We start from the raw sequence: 25,034 nt of genomic DNA, 5'->3' as shown, positions 1-25,034 counted from the left end.
GAGCTGGTGTCAATCGAGAATCCCTCCTTGCTACCCAAAAGATGCAAGCTCATTCACCAGAACCTTCTTTAAAAAAGAACAACCAAAAATCTCCTTGCGACATTGGAGAATATATTTCTGCATAAAAGCTTCCCAGCGTGTGTTTCCACAGCCAGAGAGCATCCATCTCCCCCCAGGCACACTCATCTCTGTCTGCTCTGCAAATGTTCTCCTTGGTAATAGCCTCAAAAAGTGTCCGCAGAGCGAACCTGACAGTACTGAAATTTCAGCTGCAGCCCGTGGACTTTGGTTCTGCTTTGTGGGTGTTGGAAAGAACTTAATAGAATAAGGGTTGACATTCTGACCCTATCTCATGCGTTCTTGAGAGAAGCACGTGGTACGTGGCGTCTTGAATGGTATCCACCGCTTTTGGCACAGCTCAATGGGACAAGCAGGTCTATGGTAAAGAACACACGGAAGGGAAAAGAAAACTGTGGAGGGGCTCCAAAGCCCCTATTTCCTTTCCCCTAGCCATCTTCTACCTTCTTTCTTCCCCAACCAGGCATTCAAAGCAGGGTGAATGGGGCAGAGGGGGAAGTCTGTGGAAATCCCCTCCATCTGGATGTACTTGTTACTCTTCTCTTCAGGAGCTGGCCAAGAGGTAGAGCACGTATTTGCTCTATATTTTAGCTGTTCATGCCTCCTCGTTCAGAATTACAGTCTCTGGCGACTATTCTTTATGGTTGAGGGTTAGGCCGTTCTGGCTAAGCGTATGTTATGACTAGGATGACCAACTAATGATTCACCTTCCCCTGCCTCATTCCGCAAGCTTCTGTATGCTTGTCTCACCAAACCCCTGGACGGTAGCCCTCTGAGGCCGGGGACTGCATCTTCTCCCTGTCAGCATCCCCACAGCTCCAGCACTGTATTTTGCCCATAGTGCCTTCAGTTTACTACCTTCTGGGTACCAGCCCTGAGCCAGGCATGGGTGACACGAAGATGAATAGAGCGCAACTGTGCCCTCGGAGGTTTGCCCTATTGTTTTGTGGGTTTGCAGGCTGGTAAGTATGGTGTTTGCGGGATGACATCATTGCACACCGTCATTAATAGTGCTTACTGTCTGCACCGCCTGGCGATGCAGAAGGCACTTTTGGACACAGATAAGCACAGCAGATGAATCCGGGGGGCTAAGGCATGGTGCTTCCTCCCAGGGGCTGGCCCAGGACAGAGAGTGAAGAGGACTTGTACATGTGGGGGATGTGTCTTGAGTTGACCTTTAACTCCTGGGGCTTGTCCAGTCCCTGCTGCCAGTCCTCCTGAGATTTTGTCTAGGGAAAAATGTGTTAACTGGCAATGAGGAGGGTCACTGGGTAAGGCTCTTCTCTGGGACATTTTCCTATCCAAAGGAGACTCTTTACATTAGGTCACCTACTGGGAAACGGGTCACAAGTACAGGTACCAGCATCAGACTGGCGTGGGTCTGAAATCTGCATTCCGCCACCACTCATTTGTCCCATACTGGTAGTCTGGTTATTCAAACCCTAAGCCTCAGAATTGGGGGTAACAATGGTGCCTGCCTTATTTATTTTCTGAGCCTAATTGAAAGGCAGGACATATCTGACATGAACATGATCCGACATTGGCACAGAATGTGGATCAGAACACATGAGAAAACCCAGGATGTATGGTCGCTATATTTATAAGGTCTCTCCTGGTCTTAGGAAGGGGTCCCCTGATACTGTCTTCTCCTCTGGACTCTTGGATCTGGGGCCAGGGTCTCCCTGGCTCACATGCCCCTTAGGATAGAGTTCTCAGATGCGTTGTGTCCAAGAATCACGTGAAGGAATTACAAGTGCAGATTACTGGGCACAAGCCCCAGAGATTCATATTCACTGGGTCAAGGGTGCTGCCTGGGGCTTAGCATTTTAAATACACACCCGATTTGTCTCTGATGTCATGAGGACATTGAGGATACTGCTGTGGGTGTTTCTGTATTATATCTCCACTGACCAGCTCTCCCAGCTCATGGAGGGGGATCTGCACCTTCTCTCTTCCCTGCCTTCCCACCCCTCCCAGTCATAGGTGCACATCAAAGAGATGATGGGGCATCACGCCTGACACTATGTGGGTACCAGGGATTCATAGAAGATGCCACTTGTGGTTGGGTAGCTCCACGCATGAGATGCCGGGAAGAACACGCGCAGACAGAGGTAAATGGGGCAGGTACCAGGAGGCTCAGAGGAAGGCCTGATTTTGGCCAGTGTTGGAGGGCTGGGCATCTAAGAAGGGTTTTCAAAAAAATAGGTGACCACAGGGTTGAGTCTTAAGCTGAAGAGGCAGCCCAGAGAGGATGTAGGGAACTACAGGCCATTTGATATCACTGGGGTACAGGGTATAGAGGGCAGGGAGTGCTGGGCTAAAGTGTTCATTAGTTCATTCTCCCATGAACGTCATTGACCTTGCTGTCAGTGAAGCTTAGGGTGGTGGCTTTGGAAGAAATTGCTCTGCTGAAACAGCATCCTGAGAACTTACAGCTGCCACATTCAGCTACGGTGACTCTGATCAATGAAGCTCACCAAAATATTCATGAATAGGAAATTTCTGCTGTAAAGAGAGGAAGGGTGAGTTCCATTGGTCAGGAGAGTCTCTCTATTCTCTCAGGTGAGGAAGGCCATTGATGAGATGGTTGGGGCATTAAGATGGGGGCGGGGGATCTCAATGGGCCTGATTGCAAAGTGTCAGGTTGGCAAACTGGTTTCACTCCCTAGTGGAGGCACCAGGTGGAGGGAACTCAGGGTACTGTGTTAGGAGCTGTGCTGTGGCTGAACTTTGATTCTGAGCCTGGGATTGATTAGGGGGTCTCACAGGTGCCAGCACTGGAAGCCTGGGCGACAACGTGCAAAGCTTGGCATCTGCCGTCCTGCCTTGAGATTTTATCACATGAGTGGTTGTCAATCCAGATTTCTTTTCCTATGGCTTATACACTTGGGTTTTTGAGCCTTGTGCACAGGGCTTGACATTTTTACCAATTAGGTTTCATCTTGTTAGCTTTGACTTATTATTCCTGCACTCAGAAATCCTTTCTGCCCCTGACTCTGTTGTTCAGCTTATTAGCCATTGCTCCCCGCATCGTATGTAATGGTGTATAGAGAATCATAAGTGCCCCAGAATTTGGAAACGTGTTTGGAAAATCTTACCAAGTGGGGAATGATTTGCTAATGAGGCCAAGGTATGTTTTAGATGCCACGAAGTAGTCCAGGGTGTTTCCCTAATAGAAGGTAATCAAGTTTTCAGGGTATTCCCCAGAGGTTCTTTAGGAAGATGTGAGTAGAGCGTAATGGATTCAAAGAAGGCCATAGCTCATCAGCAGCACTGCCGCATGTCTGGCTGGGGGTTCTGCCGCAGCTGGTGACTGACTAATAAGGGAATTGGAGAGGGAGGGATGGACCGTGGTCTTTCCAGCCTGGGCCGAGGAGCACATGCCCCAGTCAGGGGAGTTTCCGGTTAAGTCACAGTGGGGGCAAATATGAAAAAATAGGCTAACTTGCCTCTGAAATGTTCATGAAATCACCTATAAGTCCTAACAACTAGTCACACTCTGGAGGCACGTGTCAACAGAGCCACACGAAGCGGCCCTAGGGGCCACATGTCAGGCCTCTGTGGGCACCTCTGAGGCCACACTGAGCACAACCCTGGGTCGGACTGTGGTGCCCTTCTACTCGGTAGTCTCTTTCTCTCTGGCTGTCTGTCTTTGACCAGCCCATATACTTCAGTTCACAGACACCAAATGCCTCTGGGATGCAATCTCCCTCGGCTCTCCCTCACACCTGCCCCATCCTGCAGTTTCCCCTGGGGCCTTGCTCCTACTGGCCTCTCAACAAGCACTTGTCGGGTGAGTGAGAATGGGAATGTCTAGCAACCTGGTGTATGGAGCTGCTGCTATTCAGGGAGGCAGGCATCTGTTTTATCATTCTATTACATTTTTAAAAATGCAAATAGGCATGTAGCAGGCAGAAGTACTTGGCAGGAGGCAGGCAACTTGGAGCCGCAGCTTTCAGGCTGGGATTCCAGGGAAGGAAAGAACTGACCCCAGAAAGCAGGTGCGGCCCCGGGGCATCTTGGGTATGCTGAGGGTCTAAAGGACAAAATCCTTCCTGAGTATTGCTTGGCAGTTAAGAGTATGGACTACAGAGCCAGACAAGGTGGGGTCAGATCCTGACTCCCCTACTTCCTAAGTATGAGACCCTGAGCTAGTTGTTTAGCCTTTCTAGGCTCACTGTCCTCAGCTGTAAAATGGGAATAGTAACAGTACCTACTTGCTAGGGTGGGTGTAAAGAATAAATAAGCCAACACCTGGAAAGTATTCAGAACCAGGCCCAGTAATATTAAGTGCTCAATAAAGAGTAGCTATAAATTATTATTATATTCTTTTGAGTTTCACAACATCCCTGGGAGGTATTATTATCACCATTTCACAGAAGAAGAGCCTGAGGGTCAGAGAGGTCAAGGAGAGGCTCAAGACCACATGGGCAAAAAGTGGCAGAGGCTAGACTTACACTGAGGTCATAGGACTATATGTCACTTCACTAAGCATTTCGGAGCCCCTTTTGAGTCTCTGCATGAAATCATTTTACCCTTGTTGTAGATATTCACATACTTTCCTTCTCCAAGCATGCTTTGATCTTCCCAGGCAGATGGCACCAAATATTTGCTGTACAATTCCACGGCCATGATTGAATTTACCCAGAGCAAGGAGGCTGATTAGTGACAAGTCTGCAACCCTGAGCAGAGGAAATCATTCTAGGGTTGCACACTGGAATCCTGCTGGAGTGGGAATGTCACTTAAAATTGTCCTGGCTCAGGTTCAACGGTAGGAGACACTTGTTTGCCCAACTTGTGGGCTTTGAAGGCAAGCTGACAGTACTGGAGTGCAGCTGACAAGGTCCAGACTGTCACTTTGTGGCTCAAGGGATGACATTTTATGATGTGCCCACAGACCCTCATCCCGTGCTATTGAAAGTCTGTCATGAGGGGCCAGAAGGAAGATTGTGTGCTCTTCTCCCAGGCTAGGGAGACAGGGAGGCTGTTTATCAGAACCAGTTTGTGAAAGGAACACACACAGAGGACAGTCCATTTTCTGGAAACATCTCTTAGCAGTCCCCATGTGGAAAAGCTGTGGGGCTCTTCCCAAGCATCTATAGAGCTCATATTGTAAGGCCACCTGTATTGAGAATCTTCCAATTGAGAATTCTCCCCCATGAGATGGGGGAGAGCCATCAGTATAGTCCCAGAATCTTCCAATTGAGAATTCTCCCCCATGAGATGGGGGAGAGCAATCAGTATAGACCCTAATGAGCTGTCATGTCTCTGAGCCTCAGTTTCCCCTTCTGTAAGGTGAGTGACTTGGACTTTATTTAGACCCCTCCCGCTCTAACAGTTTGTTAGTCAATGAGTCTGTGAACCAAAGTTCCAAAGTGGCTATACTTCTAGATTGGGGTCTAGAATCTGTGACTCTATTGGCAGGCACCACACCTGCTCTAGAACTTTTTGACTTTGTGGTTTTCATCCACCTGCTTGAACTGACTGCTCTGGTTCAATCCCTTCCACCTGAAACCTTGCCCCACCACCCAGAATTCCTTTTAATTCCACAAATGTTGACTCAAGACTGACTCTGTTCCCAACTACGTGGTTGGGAAGATGAATGAGACTAGTTTCAAACTTCGGGGAATTCACAGTGAGATGGTGAAGTCCAGACTCGCCAGAACGTCTTTTCTCCAGAGATCTCTCTCTGGTACCTAAACTAGTGGTTCTCAAAGTGTGGTCTCCGGACCAGCGGCATTGACTTCACCTGGGAACTTGCTAGAAATGCAGATTTTTCTGGTGCCACCCTAGATCTACAGGGTCAGAAGCTCTGGAAGTGTGGCTCACCGATCTTAGTTTTTAATGCTTCTCCAAGGGATGGGGAGGCACCTCCAGTTTGAGAACCACTGAACTGGTCCTCTCGGGGACAAGCTGCAAGACTGTGGTTCTGAGCCCTTAAGGGATCTGAGAGGTTGTCTTGAAGAAAACTCTGTCACTTGGGCTTCAAGGCCTCGCTTTCCACTCACAGTCACAGGTCCCTTGGAACCTCCAACGTTTTAAAACTTTGTGGTGTTTTTGTAAATGCCCAGGCATTGTGGAAATTATATACTTGTTTTGATGGGAACTAATCCAGTTTAGCACATCATTCCCCATGGAACCTCCAGGCTTCCCTTTAAATTGACTGTGATGCTTGATGGGATCTTGATACCGTGACTAAGACCCACAGCAAGAATCCCAACCCCAGAGGACCTCCTGCTTCCAAACTTCTCCAGAGGAAGAGTTCTCAGGGGGCCAGTCTGCTGTCTCCTCTCCCCCTTCCAAGCAGCCTTTCCTTCATATCTCCCTCTGTCTGAGCCCGGTTTCAGTTCCCCTCAGCAGGCAGAGGTCACTGGGCCACATTCTCCCTGCAGTAAGCTCACACATCAGTGGTGGGGTGTGGGTAGCTCCTGGAGGGGGGCCAGGCTGGGCCCTGGGCCCTATGGGTCTGTCATCCATGGCTCCGACCAAGGGCTGTATGCTAGACCATAGGCACCTTTGCGAATATTAGAAGAGGCACCCCTTCTAGGTGCTTCTCAGGTGGGTGCAGCCCTGGGGGCTCAGGGCTAGGCTGGATTTCAGCCACTTGCCTCATAGGGCAGGTGTCTGTGGGCAACACAGACTACACGGCCAGGAACAGCAGGCTTCTCCCCTGGAGCCTGGGCCCGGCTGGAGAGAAGTGGGGGGCAGTGTGGGCAGACAAGAGGGTTCCCACACCCGGGGCCCAAGGCCACCCTCTTCCGCCTGAATTCTCACTACCGCCTAATGTGGTGGGTGTTGGTGTGTCTCCATATAGGTTTTTTCCTACATTAGAAGAGATTTTCCAATATTCGGTGCCTCCATTTTCTCATGTATCCAATGGGTATGACACCCTACTTTCCTCTTAAGAGCTTGTTCTGAAAATCAAATGAGACCATAGTGATGAATGTGCTCTGGAAAAAGGATTTGAAAACATCCCATAAATGTCAGGTTTTATATTGATCTTTCTCCCAGAGTCCTCGAAGGTAGTTTCTGGGGCCTCTGGTTTGAGAAACTCACTTTGAACTCACACAGTCCCAGTGTTAGACATAGGTGCAGCACAAGGTTGGTCTCCTGCCAGGATGCTGTTGTTTGGGGGTGCTTCCTTGCCCCCAAATCGGAAGACTTATGAGGGCACAGTGGACGAGGTGTGTGTGCAGTTGCTTGGGGCGAGTCACAACCTGGCAAGCCGGCCTGGACAGGATGACTTCATGGGCCTTTCCCACTTTTCATTTTGATGACTGGATCCACTGTTTCATATTTGGCTTTCTCTCTCTTTCTTGCAGCTGTGGTGATTGGAATTTAGGGAAAGCATTTGGGATCTCTTTTCTAATCCCTATCAAATCTGGATTTAGCTACAGAGTCTGGGAAGGGGAGGAGGGACTCCCCCGCGCCCCTGGCTGGAGGCAGTAGCTCAGAACATCGGAGAAATTCCAGTAGGGAGGCCCAGCCTCCACCCTCTGAGGCAGGAGGCCTCTCAGCTCATCCCCTATCAACCTCTTCCCAGAATGTGATGAGTTTCGTCCACAGACTCAAACCCCTTCTAGCCTTCTTGCTTGGGGGCTCTGAAGGAATGAGTATGGTGGGGGTAGGGGAGAGACGTAACGTTTGCCTTTTTCCCATTTAACAGTATCTTTGGTTGAAATGTTTCTTGGTCAGTCCCTTTTCCAGGTCCACTATGCCGCCCCCACCCCAGTTGAGGTCGCGTCCCCCTCTCAGCCAGATTAGTGCAGCAATGGTCTGCATCACCCTCAATTGACTTACTATGTCACCTCCCTACAGGCCAGCTAAGGGACATAATGTGATGCTAATGTATTATGCCCATCGCCTGTGGCATTAGGCACACACTTCTCAGGCCCTTCATGGCTGGCTTCACGTTACCTCCAGCTCCATTCCTATCCGCGCCTCCGAGCAGTTCGTTCATCCTTTATTCCATTTCTGCCATCTTAGGCTTCTGCTCGTGTGTCTCTCTCCATGTGTTTCCTTCTCTCGATCCAAACAATTGCATAAAACTAGTTCATGTCTTGTCCGTTTGGCCCCAGCCCACTGACATCCCTGTTCTCTGAACAACTGGTGTCAGCACCACACTGCTTCACATAATTCTTCTTTCGCTTGTTCCATTAGTTAAGTTCCCAAGGTAGATTGTAAGCTCCTTGACATTGGTCATTGGCTTGTTGTATAGTCCCTGCAGTATCCAGCGAAGCTTATGTGGCATGCAGTAAATAATCAAATTGTGTTGACCCTGATCAGGTGTTTGCCCCACGTAAAAACTGTGTGGATGACTTTCTAGGAACTGAAGTGTTCGTTTATCTTGCAAAAATAAATAGTATCTGTTTGTAGCCAATACTCATGATCACCCAGTCATGCGTCTTATACCCTTACAGTTTCCCCGAGTGGGGAAGAAAAACCAGGGCAGATTGGAGTTCTGAAAGGTGATTCCCCAGCCCTGGGATTTCCAGTAACGGCCAGCCTGCTCTGGCCCTTAGCACTCCTCTCATGAGTTTGACCTCTCCTCTTTCCCCAGAGAGCTCCTGTGAGAATAAGCGGGCGGACCTGGTCTTCATCATCGACAGCTCCCGCAGCGTCAACACCCATGACTATGCCAAGGTCAAGGAGTTCATTGTGGACATCTTGCAGTTCTTGGACATTGGCCCTGACGTCACCCGGGTGGGCCTGCTGCAGTATGGCAGCACCGTCAAGAACGAGTTCTCCCTTAAGACCTTCAAAAGGAGGTCTGAAGTGGAGCGCGCCGTCAAGAGGATGAGGCACTTGTCCACAGGCACCATGACGGGGCTGGCCATCCAGTATGCCCTGAACATTGCATTCTCCGAAGCAGAGGGGGCCCGGCCCCTGAGGGAGAATGTGCTGCGGGTCATAATGATCGTGACCGACGGGAGGCCACAGGACTCCGTGGCCGAGGTGGCTGCAAAGGCACGGGACACCGGCATCCTGATCTTTGCCATCGGCGTGGGCCAGGTGGACCTCAACACACTGAAGGCCATCGGGAGTGAGCCCCATGAGGACCACGTCTTCCTAGTGGCCAACTTCAGCCAGATGGAGTCACTGACATCCGTCTTCCAGAACAAGTTGTGCAGTAAGTCCTGCTCTTCTGTGGCTCTTTCAGGGGGAATCATTAGGATTTCTTCTTTCATCTTCCAGGGTAGATTTTGTGCTACCTCGTCCCAGGTACTGCCCTGGCAAAGGTGTTCGGCGAAGGCCGGGAGAGACACAGCATTCTCTTGGGGTTGCACGCTGGCCAAGGAGACAGATAGTAGGATATAATGACATAGGTAAGTAAGTAAGTGTCATTGTAACGGTGGCACGGAGGAAGAACTCAGGCCAGGACCTAACCGCGGCCGGGGTGCTCGGGGAGAATTCCCTGGGGGAAGGGACCTTTAAACCCGAGCTGCTGAATGAGTACAAGTAGATAGGCGAAGTTTTTCTCCAGCACATTGGACTGCCCTGGCATTCCCTAAGTTAGAGTTCACCAGTTGGAGTAGAGATGGGAACCGGAGGGCAAAAACAAAATACCATAATGTCTCCTTGGATGGGGTTGAATACCAAGCAGTGTTGCCCCCACGGTGGTAGGAGTGGTGCAGGTTTTCTCCTCGGAGCGGCCCGGTGCACAGGGAGGACGGAGCTGCGGTCCCCTCCTTCCGCAAGGGGGATGCCTCCCCACGTCCTTGAGCCGCTTCTGCTGCAGGCTCTTCCGCCCTCTCTTGCTTTCCAACCCTACTCTCCACAAGGCTTTGCTCTCCTTCCCTGCTGGACGGCTCTCAGTGACCTGCGTCCGGAGCTCCTGCCTCAGCTTTTCCCTGTGGGCCAACTTGCCCTCCTCCCAGTTGCCTGCTTCTACCCCTGGCTTCCTGTCCTTTCCTCCTCCAGGAGGGCACACCCAGTCTCCTTGGTAGTCCCTGGAAACTGGAAACGTGCCTCCTGGCCTGGTAAACTGTCCAGTCCTGCCTTGCCCACCTCCATGTGTCCCTTTCCCCTCCAACTGCCATGCTTCTTTGATGGGAAAGCAAAAGGAAATGTCTATTTTGAAAGGACTAGTGTTCCCCAGGAGTATCTGTGGAGAATGAGCTTAAGGACTAGACTTATCTCCAGCTCCCCTGGAGCAGGACCCTGGCCCTCTGGGGGCTCTGAGGACTCTGACCCTGTTCTCAGACTCTGACACAGCCTAAGGACCCCCGCTCCCCTGACCAAAGCCTCAGAGAGGAAAAACTGTGTTTTGCTGTGTCTTAAAAAAAAAAAAATTCCTTGAGAACTAACATCAAAAAGCAGAGACTCCATTGTTTCTTGATTCCTAAATCGAAAGATTTACTTAGATAGATAAATGAATAAATAAAACCAATGCCCTGAAGGCAAAAGAACTTTTTTCTCTGCAGTGTCACTTGGAGAATTTTCAAAAGTGCCATTAGGCTGGGCGCGCAGAAGGGCAGTCCTGTGGCCACGGGTCACCTGGTTGACTTCAGCCAGTAGAACGCTCTGCAAACATGTTAAGGTTTATGACTTTAAACGACTTCTGCAGAATTTATGTTCCCCTTTTCCTGGAAATATTAAAATAGAAACTGGTTCCGTATCCGTTTGGATGGGTTTATTCATTTGTCTCGGAAAATGTCAATGGAGGCGTTCTTTCAGAAGCTCTCTGGATTGATCGGCAAATGGAAAGGCAGGACTGTGGGCTTGTCTGAAGAAGAACCTTCCCTGTGTGCTTTATGGTCAGGCAGCAAAATTAAAAGGCATTTTCGATCCTCCTCTCCACACTTTGTTGTCATCCCGAAGCTCTAAGAAAATACCAGTATTATGCCATTCGTTGGTTTGTGTGGCCTGAGAGCTGAATCCCCCTGCCCACCCGCCCCGCAGGAGGCCAGCTCCGCTCCCACCACATCGCGGGTGTCTGCAGACCCGCCAACCGTCTTAAAAGGTTGAGGAGGCCCCGGTGCCTCTTTATCAACCGTGCGGTAAAGAATGCAATAACTAATATTCGTAAAACACTTTCCCTTCTGTTCTTGTATTGGATCCTCATGAAAATCTGGGGCAGGCAACACAACAGCCTCCCTGCCTCTTTGCACCTTTGTAAACTGCTCAAGTGAATTGCCCGAGAACAAACAGCCAGGCGTCCGTGGGTTCTGCTTCCAAAGTTCTGGCTCACTTCACTCCTCCGCACGTCGGGGGTTCTAAATTCCTCTTTTAAGGTAAACCATTTTCTGATGCCTTCCACCCAGCCACGCTAGGTAAATCAGCTTTGAGGTTGGCATTCGTCTCAGAATTTGACCGGGAGACTTTGTAGGATTGTGGGTGGCGGGAAGGAGCCTCGAATCTCAGCGTCGCCCCCTGCCGGCTGTACGGTACTTTGCAAATCTGTAAAATGGGGATTTTACCTCCAGACTAGAGGTGTGAGCGGGCTTTATCAACTGTAGAGCTCTATTCAGTGTGCACCGTGTTGTGTGTGATTGCAGTCAGCTACACGGAGGACCAGCAGGCGAGGCAGATGGCCTCAGTTTTGATCTGCACTCCAATTATCAGATGTCAGCAATGAGCGTCTTCCAAGTTCCAGGCATCTGTGAGGTTTTGGAAGTTTCATTTGTTCCTTAAACATCAGTTGAACTACACTCTGAGAATAACAGCTAATTTTGTCCTGGGCTAGGCACTTTCCATTTGCCCTTTCATTTAATACTTGTAACAGGCTTATGAGGCAGGTGCTGTTATTATTCCCATTTTATGGAAGTGGAAACTGAGGCATAGAAAGTATAAGCAACTTCAAATAGCAGGGTTGGAGATTCAGAGTGCAGGCTCTCTGGCCCAAGCTCTTACCCTCCAGGTGCCAGGCCCGAGGGTTTCAGGCTGGTGGGAAGATGCTCTCATCATAGAGAAATGGGATGGAAGCTATCCAAAATGTGCACTTTGGAAAGTCACCTGGCACTGAGGGACCTCTGATCAGAGAACACCTGGGTCTCTCTAGGGGCTCCAGGAGGGCTTTAGAAAGGAGATGATAATAATCATTACCATTTACCATATCAATATATAATATATAATATTATTATTATAATATAATAATAATATGATATTAATATCATAATACTAATGTGCTGGCTTGAGCTATTAGCATACATTAACTTATTTTATTCACACAATAAATCTGTGAAGTAAGTGCTCTTACAACTCTCATTTTACAGAAGAGGAAATTGAGACCCAGAGAGGTTCAATGACTTGTCCAAGGTCACACAGCACTGTGGTAGAGTTGAGATGTAAGCCCAGGCATTCTGGCTCAGAGCCTACATCTTGACCACTGTGTGCTACACACACTTGACAGATGAGTAGGAGTTTCCTGGCTACTTGGGGGAGATGGGGTTGGGCCACGGGCAAGAAGCCAGGAAAGGAAAGATATTTTCGATTGATTTTTCTATGTCATTGAAACAATAACGACAGCAGCAAAGAACTAGTCCAGATTCTCTCTTAGTTGTAACCTGCTAAGGGGACATGACCCACAGTTTGAAAAATGCGGATGAAGGGGTAGGTAGGGAAGGGGAGGCCATGGTACAGCTAAAGAGAGGATTTCGGAGGGAAGAAGGACGGAGGCTCTGTCCTTCAAGCAGAGCTGAAAAACGCTGCTGGATCTGTGGATCGGAGGAGAGAGGCAGTCTTCCTGTGTGATCAAAGCAGGAAACTTTATTGTAAAACTAGGACGAGTTCAGGCTCTGGAGCCAGACTGCCCTTGAGTGGGAGACCTGGTTCTGGCTCTCACTGGCTGTGTGGACATGAACTTGGGCACAGCGGTGGCTTTATATCCATGGGCAGTAAATTCTCACACCAGCCACAGCAATGGGGAGAATGCTGAGGTTGCATTCTCAGGCCACCCCTGAGAGCACCAGAGAGACTTGGAAACAAGGTATCCTGTGAATTGAGGCCCTGTCTGCAAGATGACCAAAACCTACACATCCTGGGGCCTACCATTTTTGCCACCCAGGGAGAGAGGACACTGAATCTAGGGACTGATAAACACAGGTCTATCCTGAGCTTTCTGATGACTCACTGTAATCTGGGCAGGGCTGCTTTTTTTTTTTTTTAATGACTTTTGTTGAACAACATTTTTTTTTTAAAGATCTTATTTATTTATTTTGACAGAGAGAGACACAGCGAGAGAGGGAACAGAAGCAGGCCTCCCGCCGAGCAGGGAGCCCGATGTGGGGCTCGATCCCAGCACCCTGGGATCATGACCTGAGCTGAAGGCAGACGCCCAACGACTGAGCCACCCAGGCGCCGCCTGGGCAGGGCTGCTTTTTGTTTTTTTTTTTTTTTAAAGATTTTTATTTATTTATTTGAGAGAGCGAGAAAGAGCACATGAGAGGGGGGAGGGTCAGAGGGAGAAGCCGACCCCCCCGCTGAGCGGGGAGCCCGATGCGGGACTCGATCCTGGGACTCCAGGATCATGATCTGAGCCAAAGGCAGTCGCTTAACCAACTGAGCCACCCAGGCGCAGCAGGGCTGGTTTTAACTAACCTCTTTCTACCTGTTCTATCAGCCAAGCCTGGTATTTGGAGCCTGGAGGCTGGCGGTTCCTACCCTAATAGCCCCACCTCACCCAGGTCAGGCACAAATTAAGGCTCTAATAGTGTTCCTAAGACACACCTTCCATGAAGCCTGGGCAAAGTCTACACTTATTAGAGCCCTCTGGGGCTCTGGTGTTAAGTGGGAGACAAGACTAACTTCAACAAAGGTTGATGCTGTGTACCCAGTAAGTGTTCCTTTCCAGACCCCTAGTCAGCCCTAGCGTTCCTTTGATCATTTATGCATTTGTTAATAAGTATTTATGCACATTCCTATTTCCTAGTTTAAAAAAGCCCAATCCTGCCAATGACCTAGTCTGCTGATTAGGGATTCCTTCCCCAGAACACAAAGCCTTGACCCAGTTGCAGCCCATGAGGCCTTCTGGAGGCCAGTGGAGCGGGCAGGATGATCGCCCCCCGCCCTTCAGTCCCACCACAGAGGCCCATCCCACGGGGCAGCTGATGTTCTTAGAAACACCAATCACGCACCCATAATATTTTACAGATGGAAAATTTTTATTTTATCTTAGTAAAAATGGTGGGGATTCTTTTGCTTGAAAGTAACAGAAATTCAATTTGAACCAGCTTTTGGGGTGGAGCGGCTTGCATTGTATTACCTCATGGAAATCAGGCGAAGAGTAATGAAGGACAGCTCCACTTTCTCTCCACCTTCTCCCCCTGCCTCCTCTTCCTCTCTGTTCCGTGAGCAGAATGCAGGCATCCTGTCAGCCCCCCACACGTACTAGCCCTCGGTTTAAGCCCCCTTTTTCTCAGTTCTAGCTCCTGGATGCCAAGAAAGGACTCTGATTGTCACACCTTGTGCCGGTCAGTGGCATCCAGGAGGGGGCTGCCTCATACCAACATGTCCCGACAGTCCCCACGCATTGGAGGTGAGAAGGAAGAGCAGTTTCTAGAAAAGGGAGGGGGGGTGGCTACACAGACAAAATACTAAGTGTCTGTCCTGAGGGTCCCTAGACACCATTCGTGCCTTTATTACACAGGTAAACAAACAGGTCTGAAAGGGCTACCCAGCTTACCTGAACTCCCCTCCCTCGTTCAGGCAAAGGGGAACCAGAGCACAGACCTGGCTTCTCACCCAGTGCGCTTTCCGTTACACCAAGTTACAGTCCCCTACTTCCCATTCTTTTACGGCACATGGCCAACACAAGCCTTAGTAACAAGCTGTCAGTCCAAAACCCTCTGCAGTAGTTCTTGTAATTTACCCATTTGACAGGTGAAGAAAGTGGAGTTTAGGGAAATTAAGTAATTCATCCAAAGTCATACTGAGTGGTGAGGTGGAGTGTTCAGGCAGGCTGCTTCTCGGGGCCACCTTCTTCACCCCGGTGCCGTCTGCTGCCCGTGGGTGTTTGCTCTGCGTCACGTCTCCTGCCCCCTTGCTTCATCTGCCAGGCTCCTGGTGTGAAGATGGGCGCCAGGCTCATCACTGGGGCCTCACACCAGCGGAAACCTGCTGTGTGGTTGGTTGCCTGGACTTGAGACTTCCTTCATTACGGAGGAGAGGGACACGCTGAGAGTTCCTCAGGAACGCCCCCATGCCTGCAGGTCACTGGGCTCTAGCAGTCCGGGATAGGAAGAGCGGCTTCCAGGGTGCAGGGCAAATGCAAATTAAAAACAGAATGATGGGGCTCCTGGGTGGCTCAGTTGGTTAAGCGACTGCCTTCGGCTCAGGTCATGATCCTGGAGTCCCGGGATCGAGTCCCGCATCGGGCTCCCTGCTCGGCAGGGAGTCTGCTTCTCCCTCTGTCCCTCTTTCCTCTCGTGCTATCTCCCATTCTCCCTCTCAAATAAATAAATAAAATCTTTAAAAAAAAAACCAGAATGATGATTTTCCACTCATGAGACTGTCAGAAATTTAACATTTTGATAATCCCGAGTGCTGAAGTTTTGGGGGGCGTGGGAATTGTTACTCTCATGCACTGCTGGTGTGAGCCACCTTGCAAGGCAATTAGGCCACATGTATTCAAACTAGGACCCAGTCCTAGCGAAACAACTGCCTGCACCTGTGCGCAAGGAGATGTGTTTGAGAATGGTCGTCACGGGCGCCTGGATGGCTCAGTCATTAAGCGGCTGCCTTCGGCTCAGGTCATGATCCCAGGGTTCTGGGATCGAGCCCCGCATCGGGCTCCCTGCTCGGCGGGAAGCCTGCTTCTCCCTCTCCCACTCCCCCTGCTTGTGTTCTCTCTCTCTCTGTCAAATAAACAAAAAGATTTTATTTACTTATTTGACAGAGAGATAGAGAGCACAAGTAGGCAGAGAGGCAGGCAGAGGGAGAGGGAGAAGCAGGCTTCCCGCCGAGCAGGGAGCCCGATGTGGGACTCTATCCCAGGACCCGGGGATCATGACCTGAGCCGAAGGCAGCCGCTTAACCGACTGAGCCACCCAGGTGCCCCCAGTAGCTCAGTTTTCCTAAGCACTGGATTAGTGGGATTGTTCTTGGCTTTTGAAAGCCTCTTTTATTTTATTTATTTTTTTTTGAAATCCTCTTTTATTTTAGTTTCATAAAAATATATTTCTACAGATGGACATCTTTTTTGTTTATGAGAACACTTGCATAACTTGTTCCCTGTTTATAATGATGCTTGTTAATTTTAAATATGTCCAGGTTGAATTATATTAAATAAAGTAATAAACTAAGATGTAAAAAAAAATGAGAATTTTTATGAGCTCCAGATAGACTTGTGCAAGAATCGATGTCTCTGAAAGCCAAAGGACTTCAGAAACTAAATGCAGAAATATTTTAAGTTAAGATTAAATTAAAAGATTATGGAAACACGGAACTTCAAAATGCATTTTTTACTCCAAAATATTCTGCATGACACTTTTGCATATTAAAAGATTGTTCTTGGGATTTATGGTCCTGAAAAACTGTTGACTCTTTACCACATCCTCATTTAACTAATAGCTTCTCCTCCAACCCCATTGCTGCTACTGAAAATCTACACATTAGCCAAAGCCCCCTGTGGTATCAGCAAACTTTCTGATTCCCCAATTGAGCATTATTAATTGAACCGTGAAATGTCTGGTTTTTTGTAGATCATTTTTGACCTGTTTTTGTCAGCAATTTCATACGTCAACCTAGCATCATTTCCCTTTAACCCTCTGTGGCCCTTTATCTATAGACTGCTGATGGCATTTATTTAGAATGGTCTTGTCCAACTAGAGGCTGTAAATCCCCTTGAGGGTTGGGACTGTAGTTTGTTTTCCTTTGGGTCCTGCTTTCTCCTTCACAGCAGGTTCTGAATACATGTGGGTGGATGAAGTCAGAGAAGGCGTCATCATTGCCTTAACTCACTGTATCTTCCTTTTCAGCGGTCCACATGTGCAGCATCCTGGAGCATCACTGTGCCCACTTCTGCATCAATACCCCTGGCTCGTACGTCTGCAGATGCAAACAAGGGTACATCCTCAACTCGGATCAGATGACTTGCAGAAGTAAGATTGCTTTGCTGATGTATCTGAACCATCCTTCTCTGCTCTCTCAAGGGCCTCTTGAATTCATCTGTGGCCCCTCACCCAACCAAGTCATCATTTCCCTAAGGAAAGAAAGAAGGCTTTATAACTCGGGTATTTTAGGCCGGCCTCCCCACCCCCCACCCCCAATCACAGTGCCTGGACCAGAGCCTGGCACCTACTAAGCCAACAGGAAGAGTTTGGAAGATCGTTGGAGGCACCTTCTTAGAAATAGCCTTTTTGAATTCATGAGCTGGTGTCTTTTACTTCCAAGCTGTTCTTTAAAGGGAACCACTGGAGAGCCTTTTCATCCACTGTCTCTATTAACTGTACCCTGAGGAATTGTTTCTCTATTTTATTCTCTTCTCTGAAGCATTGACTTAGGATGAGTTATGAACATTGGCTGGGAATGATTATTCTGTTCTGTTTAGAGGTGTGCAGGGATCTAGTAGCTTTGGTGAAGGACACTTTATAGGTCTCCTAAATAAAAAAGGTCAAATAGATAAAATGCAAATAGAACTCACATTCTCTTTTTCTGGCCAAGCCCCAAAACGTACTAACAACGGACTGACATTTGAGCCAGCAAGTGGTAATCTGCCTCTTAGAGGAGAGAATTACCTCGATGGTGAGTGTAGTGCCTACGTATATATATTTTTAAGGTGTAAGTAAAGCCACACTGTTTTAGCCCGTAGACAACCAGGCTACCAAACCAGGCTTACTCAAGACCTGAGGAAGACCGGCCCATACGGAGGCAAATAAAACTCAGCTAATCTGACGTGCAGTTCATGCAATGCATAATTATTACACCACATGGTAAGCAATTAAGCATTAATGGAAAGCATTTGCACAAATGGCTGTAATTAGTATCACATTTATAGAGCCAAACCACATTTTCCTGTTTTCTTCTCACTTCATTTTCGGGGTTGAGAGTAGTTGGATAGAGGCCTTCCTGTCCCCCAAGATTAGGTGACATCTGCTGGACTCCTCAGCTCTGTGGCCTGTGGAAGCACCAAGCCCTCAGACTCTGTGAGTCTCCGGTGCTCCGTGTTCTTTGGCTCCTCTCAGACCGCAGGATCCCAGACTTTTGAGTGCAGCCTGAATCATCCTGATCTTCTGCTTGAACCTCTGACCCTCCTTCAGTTTCCACAACAAAAATCACTCACACCAAATACCCATGGGCTTAATAGAATTCTCTGGAGAACTGGGGCAGCCCTGGCAAGGTCACCTCACCCACTGCTCACTGCTCGGCAAACAACCTATAAACATCTCTTTCCGACATCCCCCTACCTTTTTTGCGAGCTCTGCCCGACCCCCCTTCCAGCCTCTTCGGGAGCTCCCCCTCCCCAAGGGGTTTCTCTGAAGAATGCTCAGCCTTTAGGTACCCTGCTAACTGCCTTCTTAGCAGCACAAGAAATTCCTCCCCTTGTCTTCTGCCCCAGTCGCCTGCTGCAGTCGGGGCATCTGCTGACATCCACTTTCCGTGGGCTGGCTTAGTCAAGTCAGAGGAATTTTGAGACTAGCAAATAAAAAAGAAAAAGTTCTCCCCTCAGTGTCATGAGCAAGACCTATCTCTCACCAGGTTCTGTCAACCCCTGCCTGGTCCCACCTCAAGCCTTGAGGCCCCCGGCCCCCCTGCCCCCTGTGTTGGTCTGGCCTGGGCTCCCTCCCGTTCAGGGCTGCGGGTGCAAAGAGCATGAAGTGGAAGCTGCCTGGGCTTCAGACAGACTGACCAGGTGGAAGGGCAAGGTGGTCCAGGGCAGCGGTTCTCCAGCTCCGGTAACTAAGAACCACTCAGGAAGCCAAGCCCTCGGCTGTCACCCCCAGGGACTCAGGGTCAACAGGTCTGGGGGTGGGGGGCGCCCAGAGGTCTGCATTTCCCGTGAACTTTGGACGTGGATTGCTGCCACACTCAGATTCCCTGGTGTCAGGCAACAAGGGGGACCGGAGGGAAGGGCTTCGAGTTAGGGGAGAAGGGAAGGAGCTGGAGCCAGGGCTCTGCCATCCCAATCTGACCCAGCCCCTCCAGTCACCCGGAAGCAGTTCAACCACCTGCGCTATCAGTACCAGACTTCGCTGAACTGGTACAGTCACGAGAACAGTTCTCTCTCTCTCTCTCTCTCTCTCTCTCTCAGACAAAGGTGATAACTCTTGGATTTGCATTTCTGAAATTGTAGATGGTTATTTAAACTCCTTGACTCAACTTCCTCACCGATAAAATGGGAAAGCTGGTGACAAATTCATATCTGTGTCATCAATAAGTCCGTGTTAGCCTGTGGTTTTAGTCTGGTGGACAGTTAAAAGTTGTGCCAAGCGAAGGCTGGCACATTCCTCGACCTCTGTTTAGGAGCTGCTTGCAGGGACGTGTCCCTGCCCACATGGAGAGAGACTCAGTGGGCCTGGAGGGGAATGAGACACAGCTCTTTCCGTTTTTGAGCATGTAAGATGTGCCAGGCAGCGTGCAAACGATTGGAAATAAAATAGTGAATGAGACAGCAATGTTCAATGGGGGTAATTCAGATAACCAATATAATTGCAACCATGCAATTGGTGATTGCACCAAAGTAATTGCAGCCCATGCTCAGCTCAGTGTGCGCAGCACACAAGGTCAGGCCGAACTAGAGTCAATTCCCTTATTAAGTGTTCACCATATGTCAGAAGCTCTCCTAGTGCTTTCTACGTGTTACCTCATTTAATTCTGACAATGACCTCTTAAAGTGGGTTTTATCATTCTCGTTTTACAGATAAGGAAAATAAGGTCCTCCCCTAAAAGTTCAGGCAATTTACTCAAGATCATATGGCTAGTACTATGATCAAACCAGTATCCAAATCTTGTTCTGTAGGACTCCATATTGCTAGGTCTTAAGCACCACTTGATACTGTCCCATGATCCTTGAGGGCCCCCAGATGGCAGCAGGGCAACCCTGCAACCAGAGAAATTCCTCCAAGCCCAGGAGGACAGGCAGGTTCCAAGGCTCACTGATCCCAAGGGAGACTCAGAACTAATTCACCAGGACTAACATTCAAATGATTATCATTCCCTCAAGTCCACTGCCAACTGCTATGACACTGTCATTCTACAGAATGATGTGAGAAGACCTCTCAGGCGATTGCCCTCAGATGTGCTTGCGCACGCGTGCGTGCACACACACATACACACACCATGTCCACCATTTTGTATTCATACTTGTCTGTGTGGAGGGAGGAGGCAGACACAGCCAATTCAGAGATTCTTCAGATGGAAATGGACCTTAGCTATCAGACTTTTAGCTCCCTTCCCCACATAACCCAGTAATTCTATTCCTTCCCAGTGTCCCAGATGAATGATATTGCATGTCCGTTCACTCCCTGGGACACCAGGTTTTTGCACAACACCTCCATCCCACCTCCAGATAGCGTGGACTAAGCTGAAATCCTACTCTCTATAAAATTCCCAACTTTGATACTATTTCTGCCAGCTAAAGCTATATACCAGAGGGTGTATTTCCTTTTTCAAATAAAAAGAGAAAACCCTTTGATTATTGAGGAGTGTTATCCCCCCATCCCTCATTAATTTTCTCTTTTTCAGGGGAAGCATAAACACATCTTTAAGTAAATGGATTTGGGGTCTCTTCACTGTCCAAATAATCCTCTTCTGGACACTAGTTGGTCAGTGTCTCAAAATGTGTCCCTCCATTCAAAGACTAGATCAAGCATATTAAATAAATATTACCCTCAAAATTCTGCCCATATGAGCAATTTGGAATGTACTGGAAGTCAACATTGTGGATTCTTCTGTCCTCCAAAAAGTCTCTCCCACCCAATACCATTATATGAAATAAATGCAAAAGTGTTAGCATAGTACCTAGCCCATAGGACTCAGTAAAAGTTTATGTCCTTGGGGCACCTGGGTGGCTCAGTCGGTTAAGCATCTACCTTCGGCTCAGGTCATGATCTCAGGGTCCTAGGATCGAGTCCTGCATCGGGCTCCCAGCTTAGTGGAGAGCCTGCTCTCCCTCTCCCTCTGAAGCTCCCCCTGCTTGTGCTCTCTCTCTCTCTCTCTCTGTCAAATAAATAAAATCTTTAAAAGAATTTAAAAAAAGAAGTTTATGTCCTTCCCTCTCCCCATTAAAAAAAAATGGGAAAAACCCCCATGAAGTATGCCTGTCTTCACATTTTCCCCTACCAATCCCGCTCCCTTTGAATTGCTTTCCCAAACTTTATCTTCTGTCCTTTTCTTTATGTTTTTAAACAAGGAATTTTCCTTCCCTTCTTGAATATTTAATCTTTCTGGAAAAAATACTGAAAATGCAACATTTAGAAAATTTCACTTGGCAAAAAAATGTAAACTTTCTTATCCAGCTTTCTCATTTTTTCTCTTTCTCAAGAACCATGCCAAATGCATTTTATTGCTTTCATTCTTCAGATATGTTCCTGACATTATTTTTTCCAAGCTACAGAAATGATTTAGTAGCTTTTATTTTACAATTTAATCAAGGGGCATGATCCAGAAAAAACAGTCATATTGTTAAAGAGAGAAAAGAAAATTATAACCAACATCCCTCCTGATGAATTTAGATGCAACGATTCTTGAAAACTTAGCAAATAGAATCCGTATTTATATACTCTAATCAAGACCAAATGAGGTTTATCCCAAGGATGCAAGTTGGCATTAACATAATTCACCACATCAACAGATTAAAAAATGAAAAACTATATAATCATTTCATAGATGCAGAAAAGGTATTGAACAATACCCAACATTCATTCATGATCAAAACTCTCAGCAAACTAGCAGTAAAAGGGAAATTTCTTAACCTGATTAAAGGTATCTATGAAAAAACCTATGGTTAACATCATACTCAAGAGTGAAAGATAAATGTTTTCCTCCTAAGAGAAAGAACGAGACAGTATGTTCATTCTCACCACTTCTCAGCATTGTACTGGAGGTTCTAACTGATAAAATAATAAAATAAAAAGAAATTAGAAAGTCATGCAGATTGGAAAGAAAGAAGTAAAATTGTCTTTATTCACAGACTATGTGATTGCTCCTGTAGAGAGCTGGTGAGAATCTTTAAAAAGCTACTAAAAATTAATAAATGAACTTAGCAAGTTTGTAAGACACAAAGTCAATATACGAAATTATTTGATTGTATTTTTACATACTGGCAACAAAAATCAGAAATTGAAATACCAGGGGCACCTGGGTGGCTCGGTTAAACATCTGACTCTTGATCTTAGCTCAGGTCTTCATCTCAGGGTTGTGAGTCAAAGCCCTGCATTGGGCTCCATACTGGGTGAAGAGACTACTTTAAAAAAAAGAAAAGAGAAGAAAAAGAAATTGAAATACCATTTATAATAGCATTGGAAATATGTAATTTAGGGATAAAGTTGACAAAAGTGTGCATGATCTGTACACTGAAAAGTACAAAAGATTTCTGCGATAAATTAAAGAAGTCCTAAATAGATGGAGAGATATACCATATCATGGAATGGAAGACTTAATATGGCGAAGATGTTAATTCTTTCCAAATTGATCTATAGATTCAAAGCGGTCCTTATCAAAATCCTAGCAGATGTTTTTAGGTAGAAACTGACAATCTGATTCCAAAATATATATAGGAAAATGCAAAAAAACTACAATAGTCAAATGCAGTCGATTCTCATTATTCATGATGGTTGTAAGCCTCTGTGAACATTAAACTAGCAATTATTAGATCATTGTTCCTAGAAGAAATACAGGGTTAGATTCTTGTGAGCTTCTGGCCACATCGTCAATGAGTACATAGCAATTTTTTATGTGTGTTTCTATTCAAAGACACCTTATTGAGTAAATATTGTTGATTGGTTAATATTGAACTCACAGCCAACAGCACTATTACTCATGCGTGAATGAAGATCATCTAATATACATCTATTCTTCATGAGGCACATCACAGCCTTCTTGCATTTAGGAACACTAGACAGCATTTCACACTACTCTTGAGGGCCCTTTTAAACAGTGAAATCACTCAACAAAAAGTACAAAAAGCAAAAAAAAAAAAAGGCACTAAGTAGAACACAAAAAGGATGCTTGTTTGTAGTATGAGAGCTAAAACAAGAAGGCAAAGCGTTGCCTTTTTTTAACCTTAACTGGGAATGTGTGCATGAGGTAACTCAAAATTTTCACCATTCTGTGCACATCCACAAATGGCCATGAAAATACTGCAAATATTGATTTGGGTTACAAGTAAATTTTAGAAAGTAGGTGAATGTGCAAATATGGAATCTGCAAATAATGAGATTAATGAAAACTCCAAAAAAAAATAAACAAAAAGTTGGGGGGTTTAGATTATCTGATTTCAAAACTAATTATAAAACAATAACAATCAAAACAGTGTGTATTGGCGGACATCAATGGACCAGAATATAGTCTAGGAATAGACTATATAATAGGTGAACTGATTTTTTAGAAAAGTGCCAAAGCAATTCATGAGGAAAGAATAATGTCATAAATAAATGGTGCTACAACAATTGGGTTGCCATGTGCAAAAAAATGGACCTTGACCCTCACTTCATACCATATGCAAAAATGAATTCAAAACTAATTTTAAATCTAAATGTAAGAGTGGAAACAATTAAATGTCTCTGTGAAAATGTAGGAAAAAGTTTTTGATGACCCTGGGTTTGGCAAGAATTTTTTAAAAATAGGATACAGAACACAAAAGAAAAAACTCAATAAATTGAACTTCATAAAAATTAAAACATTTGGGGGCACCTGGGTGGCTCAGTTGGTTGAGTGTCCAAATCTTGATTTCTGCTCCAGTCCTGATCTCGGGGGTCGGGGCTTGAGCCGCCCGCGTTGGCTGCGTGCTCAGTGTGGAGTCCGCTCGTCCCTCTACCTCCCCGTTGCCTCTCCCTGTGCTTGTGTTTTCTCTCTCTAAAATAAATACATAAAATCTTTTTAAAAATCAAAACATTTGCACTTCAAAATACACTACTACCAAAATGAAAAGGTGAGCCATAGTCTGGGATAAAATATTTGCAAAACATATATCCAGCAAAGGACCTTAGACTATATAAAGAATTCTTAGAACTCAATAATAGGAAAATAAACAACCCAGGCAAAATGGGCAAAAAATTTGAACAGACACTAAGCCAGAAGATATATGGATGGCAAAGGAGCCCGTGAAGAGATGTTCAACATTATTAGTCGCTAGAGAAATACAAATTAAAACCACAATGAGATACCACCGTACCTCTACTGGATTAGATAAAATTTAAAATATTGACCATAATACATGTTGGAAAAGTTGGCAACAGGTACTCTCATTGTTCCTGGCAGGAATGTAAATGGTTCACCCCCTTTGGAAAACAGATTAGCGGTTTTCTACAAAGTTAAATATGTACCTACCATATGACCAAGCCATTCAATATATTTAGGTATTTACACCAAAGAAAGTAAAGTTTATGTCCAAAGATTTTTTTAAAAGATTTAATTTATTTACTTATTTGAAAGAGAGAGGGAGCATGCAAGCAGGGGGAGGAGCAGAGAGAGAGGGAGAGAGAATCTCAGGCAGAGTCCTGAGCCCCAAGGCAGGGCTCCATCTCACAACCCTGAGATCATGACCTGAGCTGAAACCAAGAGTCAGATGCTTAACCGACAGAGCCAACCCCATGCCCCTATGTCCAAAGAAAGATTTGAACACAAATGTTCACTACAGCTTTACTTGTAAGAGTTCCAAACTGGAAACAACCCAAGTGTCCATCAATAGGTAAATGGATAACAAATTGTGATATGTGCATACAATGTAATACTACTAGGCAATGAAGAGAATGAACTTTTTTTTTTTTTTTGAGAATGAACTATTGACAGAAGCAGCAAGCTAGATGAATTTCAAAATAACCATGTTGGATGAAATAAGACAAACAAGAGTATATAGA

The 25,034-nt window shown here is 46.7% G+C and overlaps 1 protein-coding gene across 5 annotated transcripts in view; it reads left to right on the top strand.

The window, feature by feature from the left end:
• Positions 1 to 25,034, top strand: part of MATN2 (matrilin 2) — a 119,998-nt gene that overhangs the window by 21,070 nt on the left and 73,894 nt on the right. For 4 of the 5 annotated variants that reach the window (XM_028111238.2, XM_028111229.2, XM_028111222.2 and 1 more), the window contains exons 2-3: positions 8,639 to 9,208; positions 16,995 to 17,117. In XM_028111238.2, the coding sequence (XP_027967039.1) occupies positions 8,639 to 9,208; positions 16,995 to 17,117 (693 nt within the window). The remainder of the gene's footprint in view (positions 1 to 8,638; positions 9,209 to 16,994; positions 17,118 to 25,034) is intronic. The other variant, XM_088022783.1, reaches the window with a different exon arrangement.

The sequence above is a fragment of the Eumetopias jubatus genome, unplaced genomic scaffold, assembly GCF_037043125.1.
Source record: "Eumetopias jubatus isolate StellerSeaLion01/CBP00866 unplaced genomic scaffold, mEumJub1_p1.0 scaffold_4, whole genome shotgun sequence".
In the NCBI taxonomy this organism is placed as follows: Eukaryota; Metazoa; Chordata; class Mammalia; order Carnivora; family Otariidae; genus Eumetopias; species Eumetopias jubatus.
Note: the sequence above shows the minus strand (reverse complement) of the source record. Positions and strands in the feature narration are given on the sequence as shown.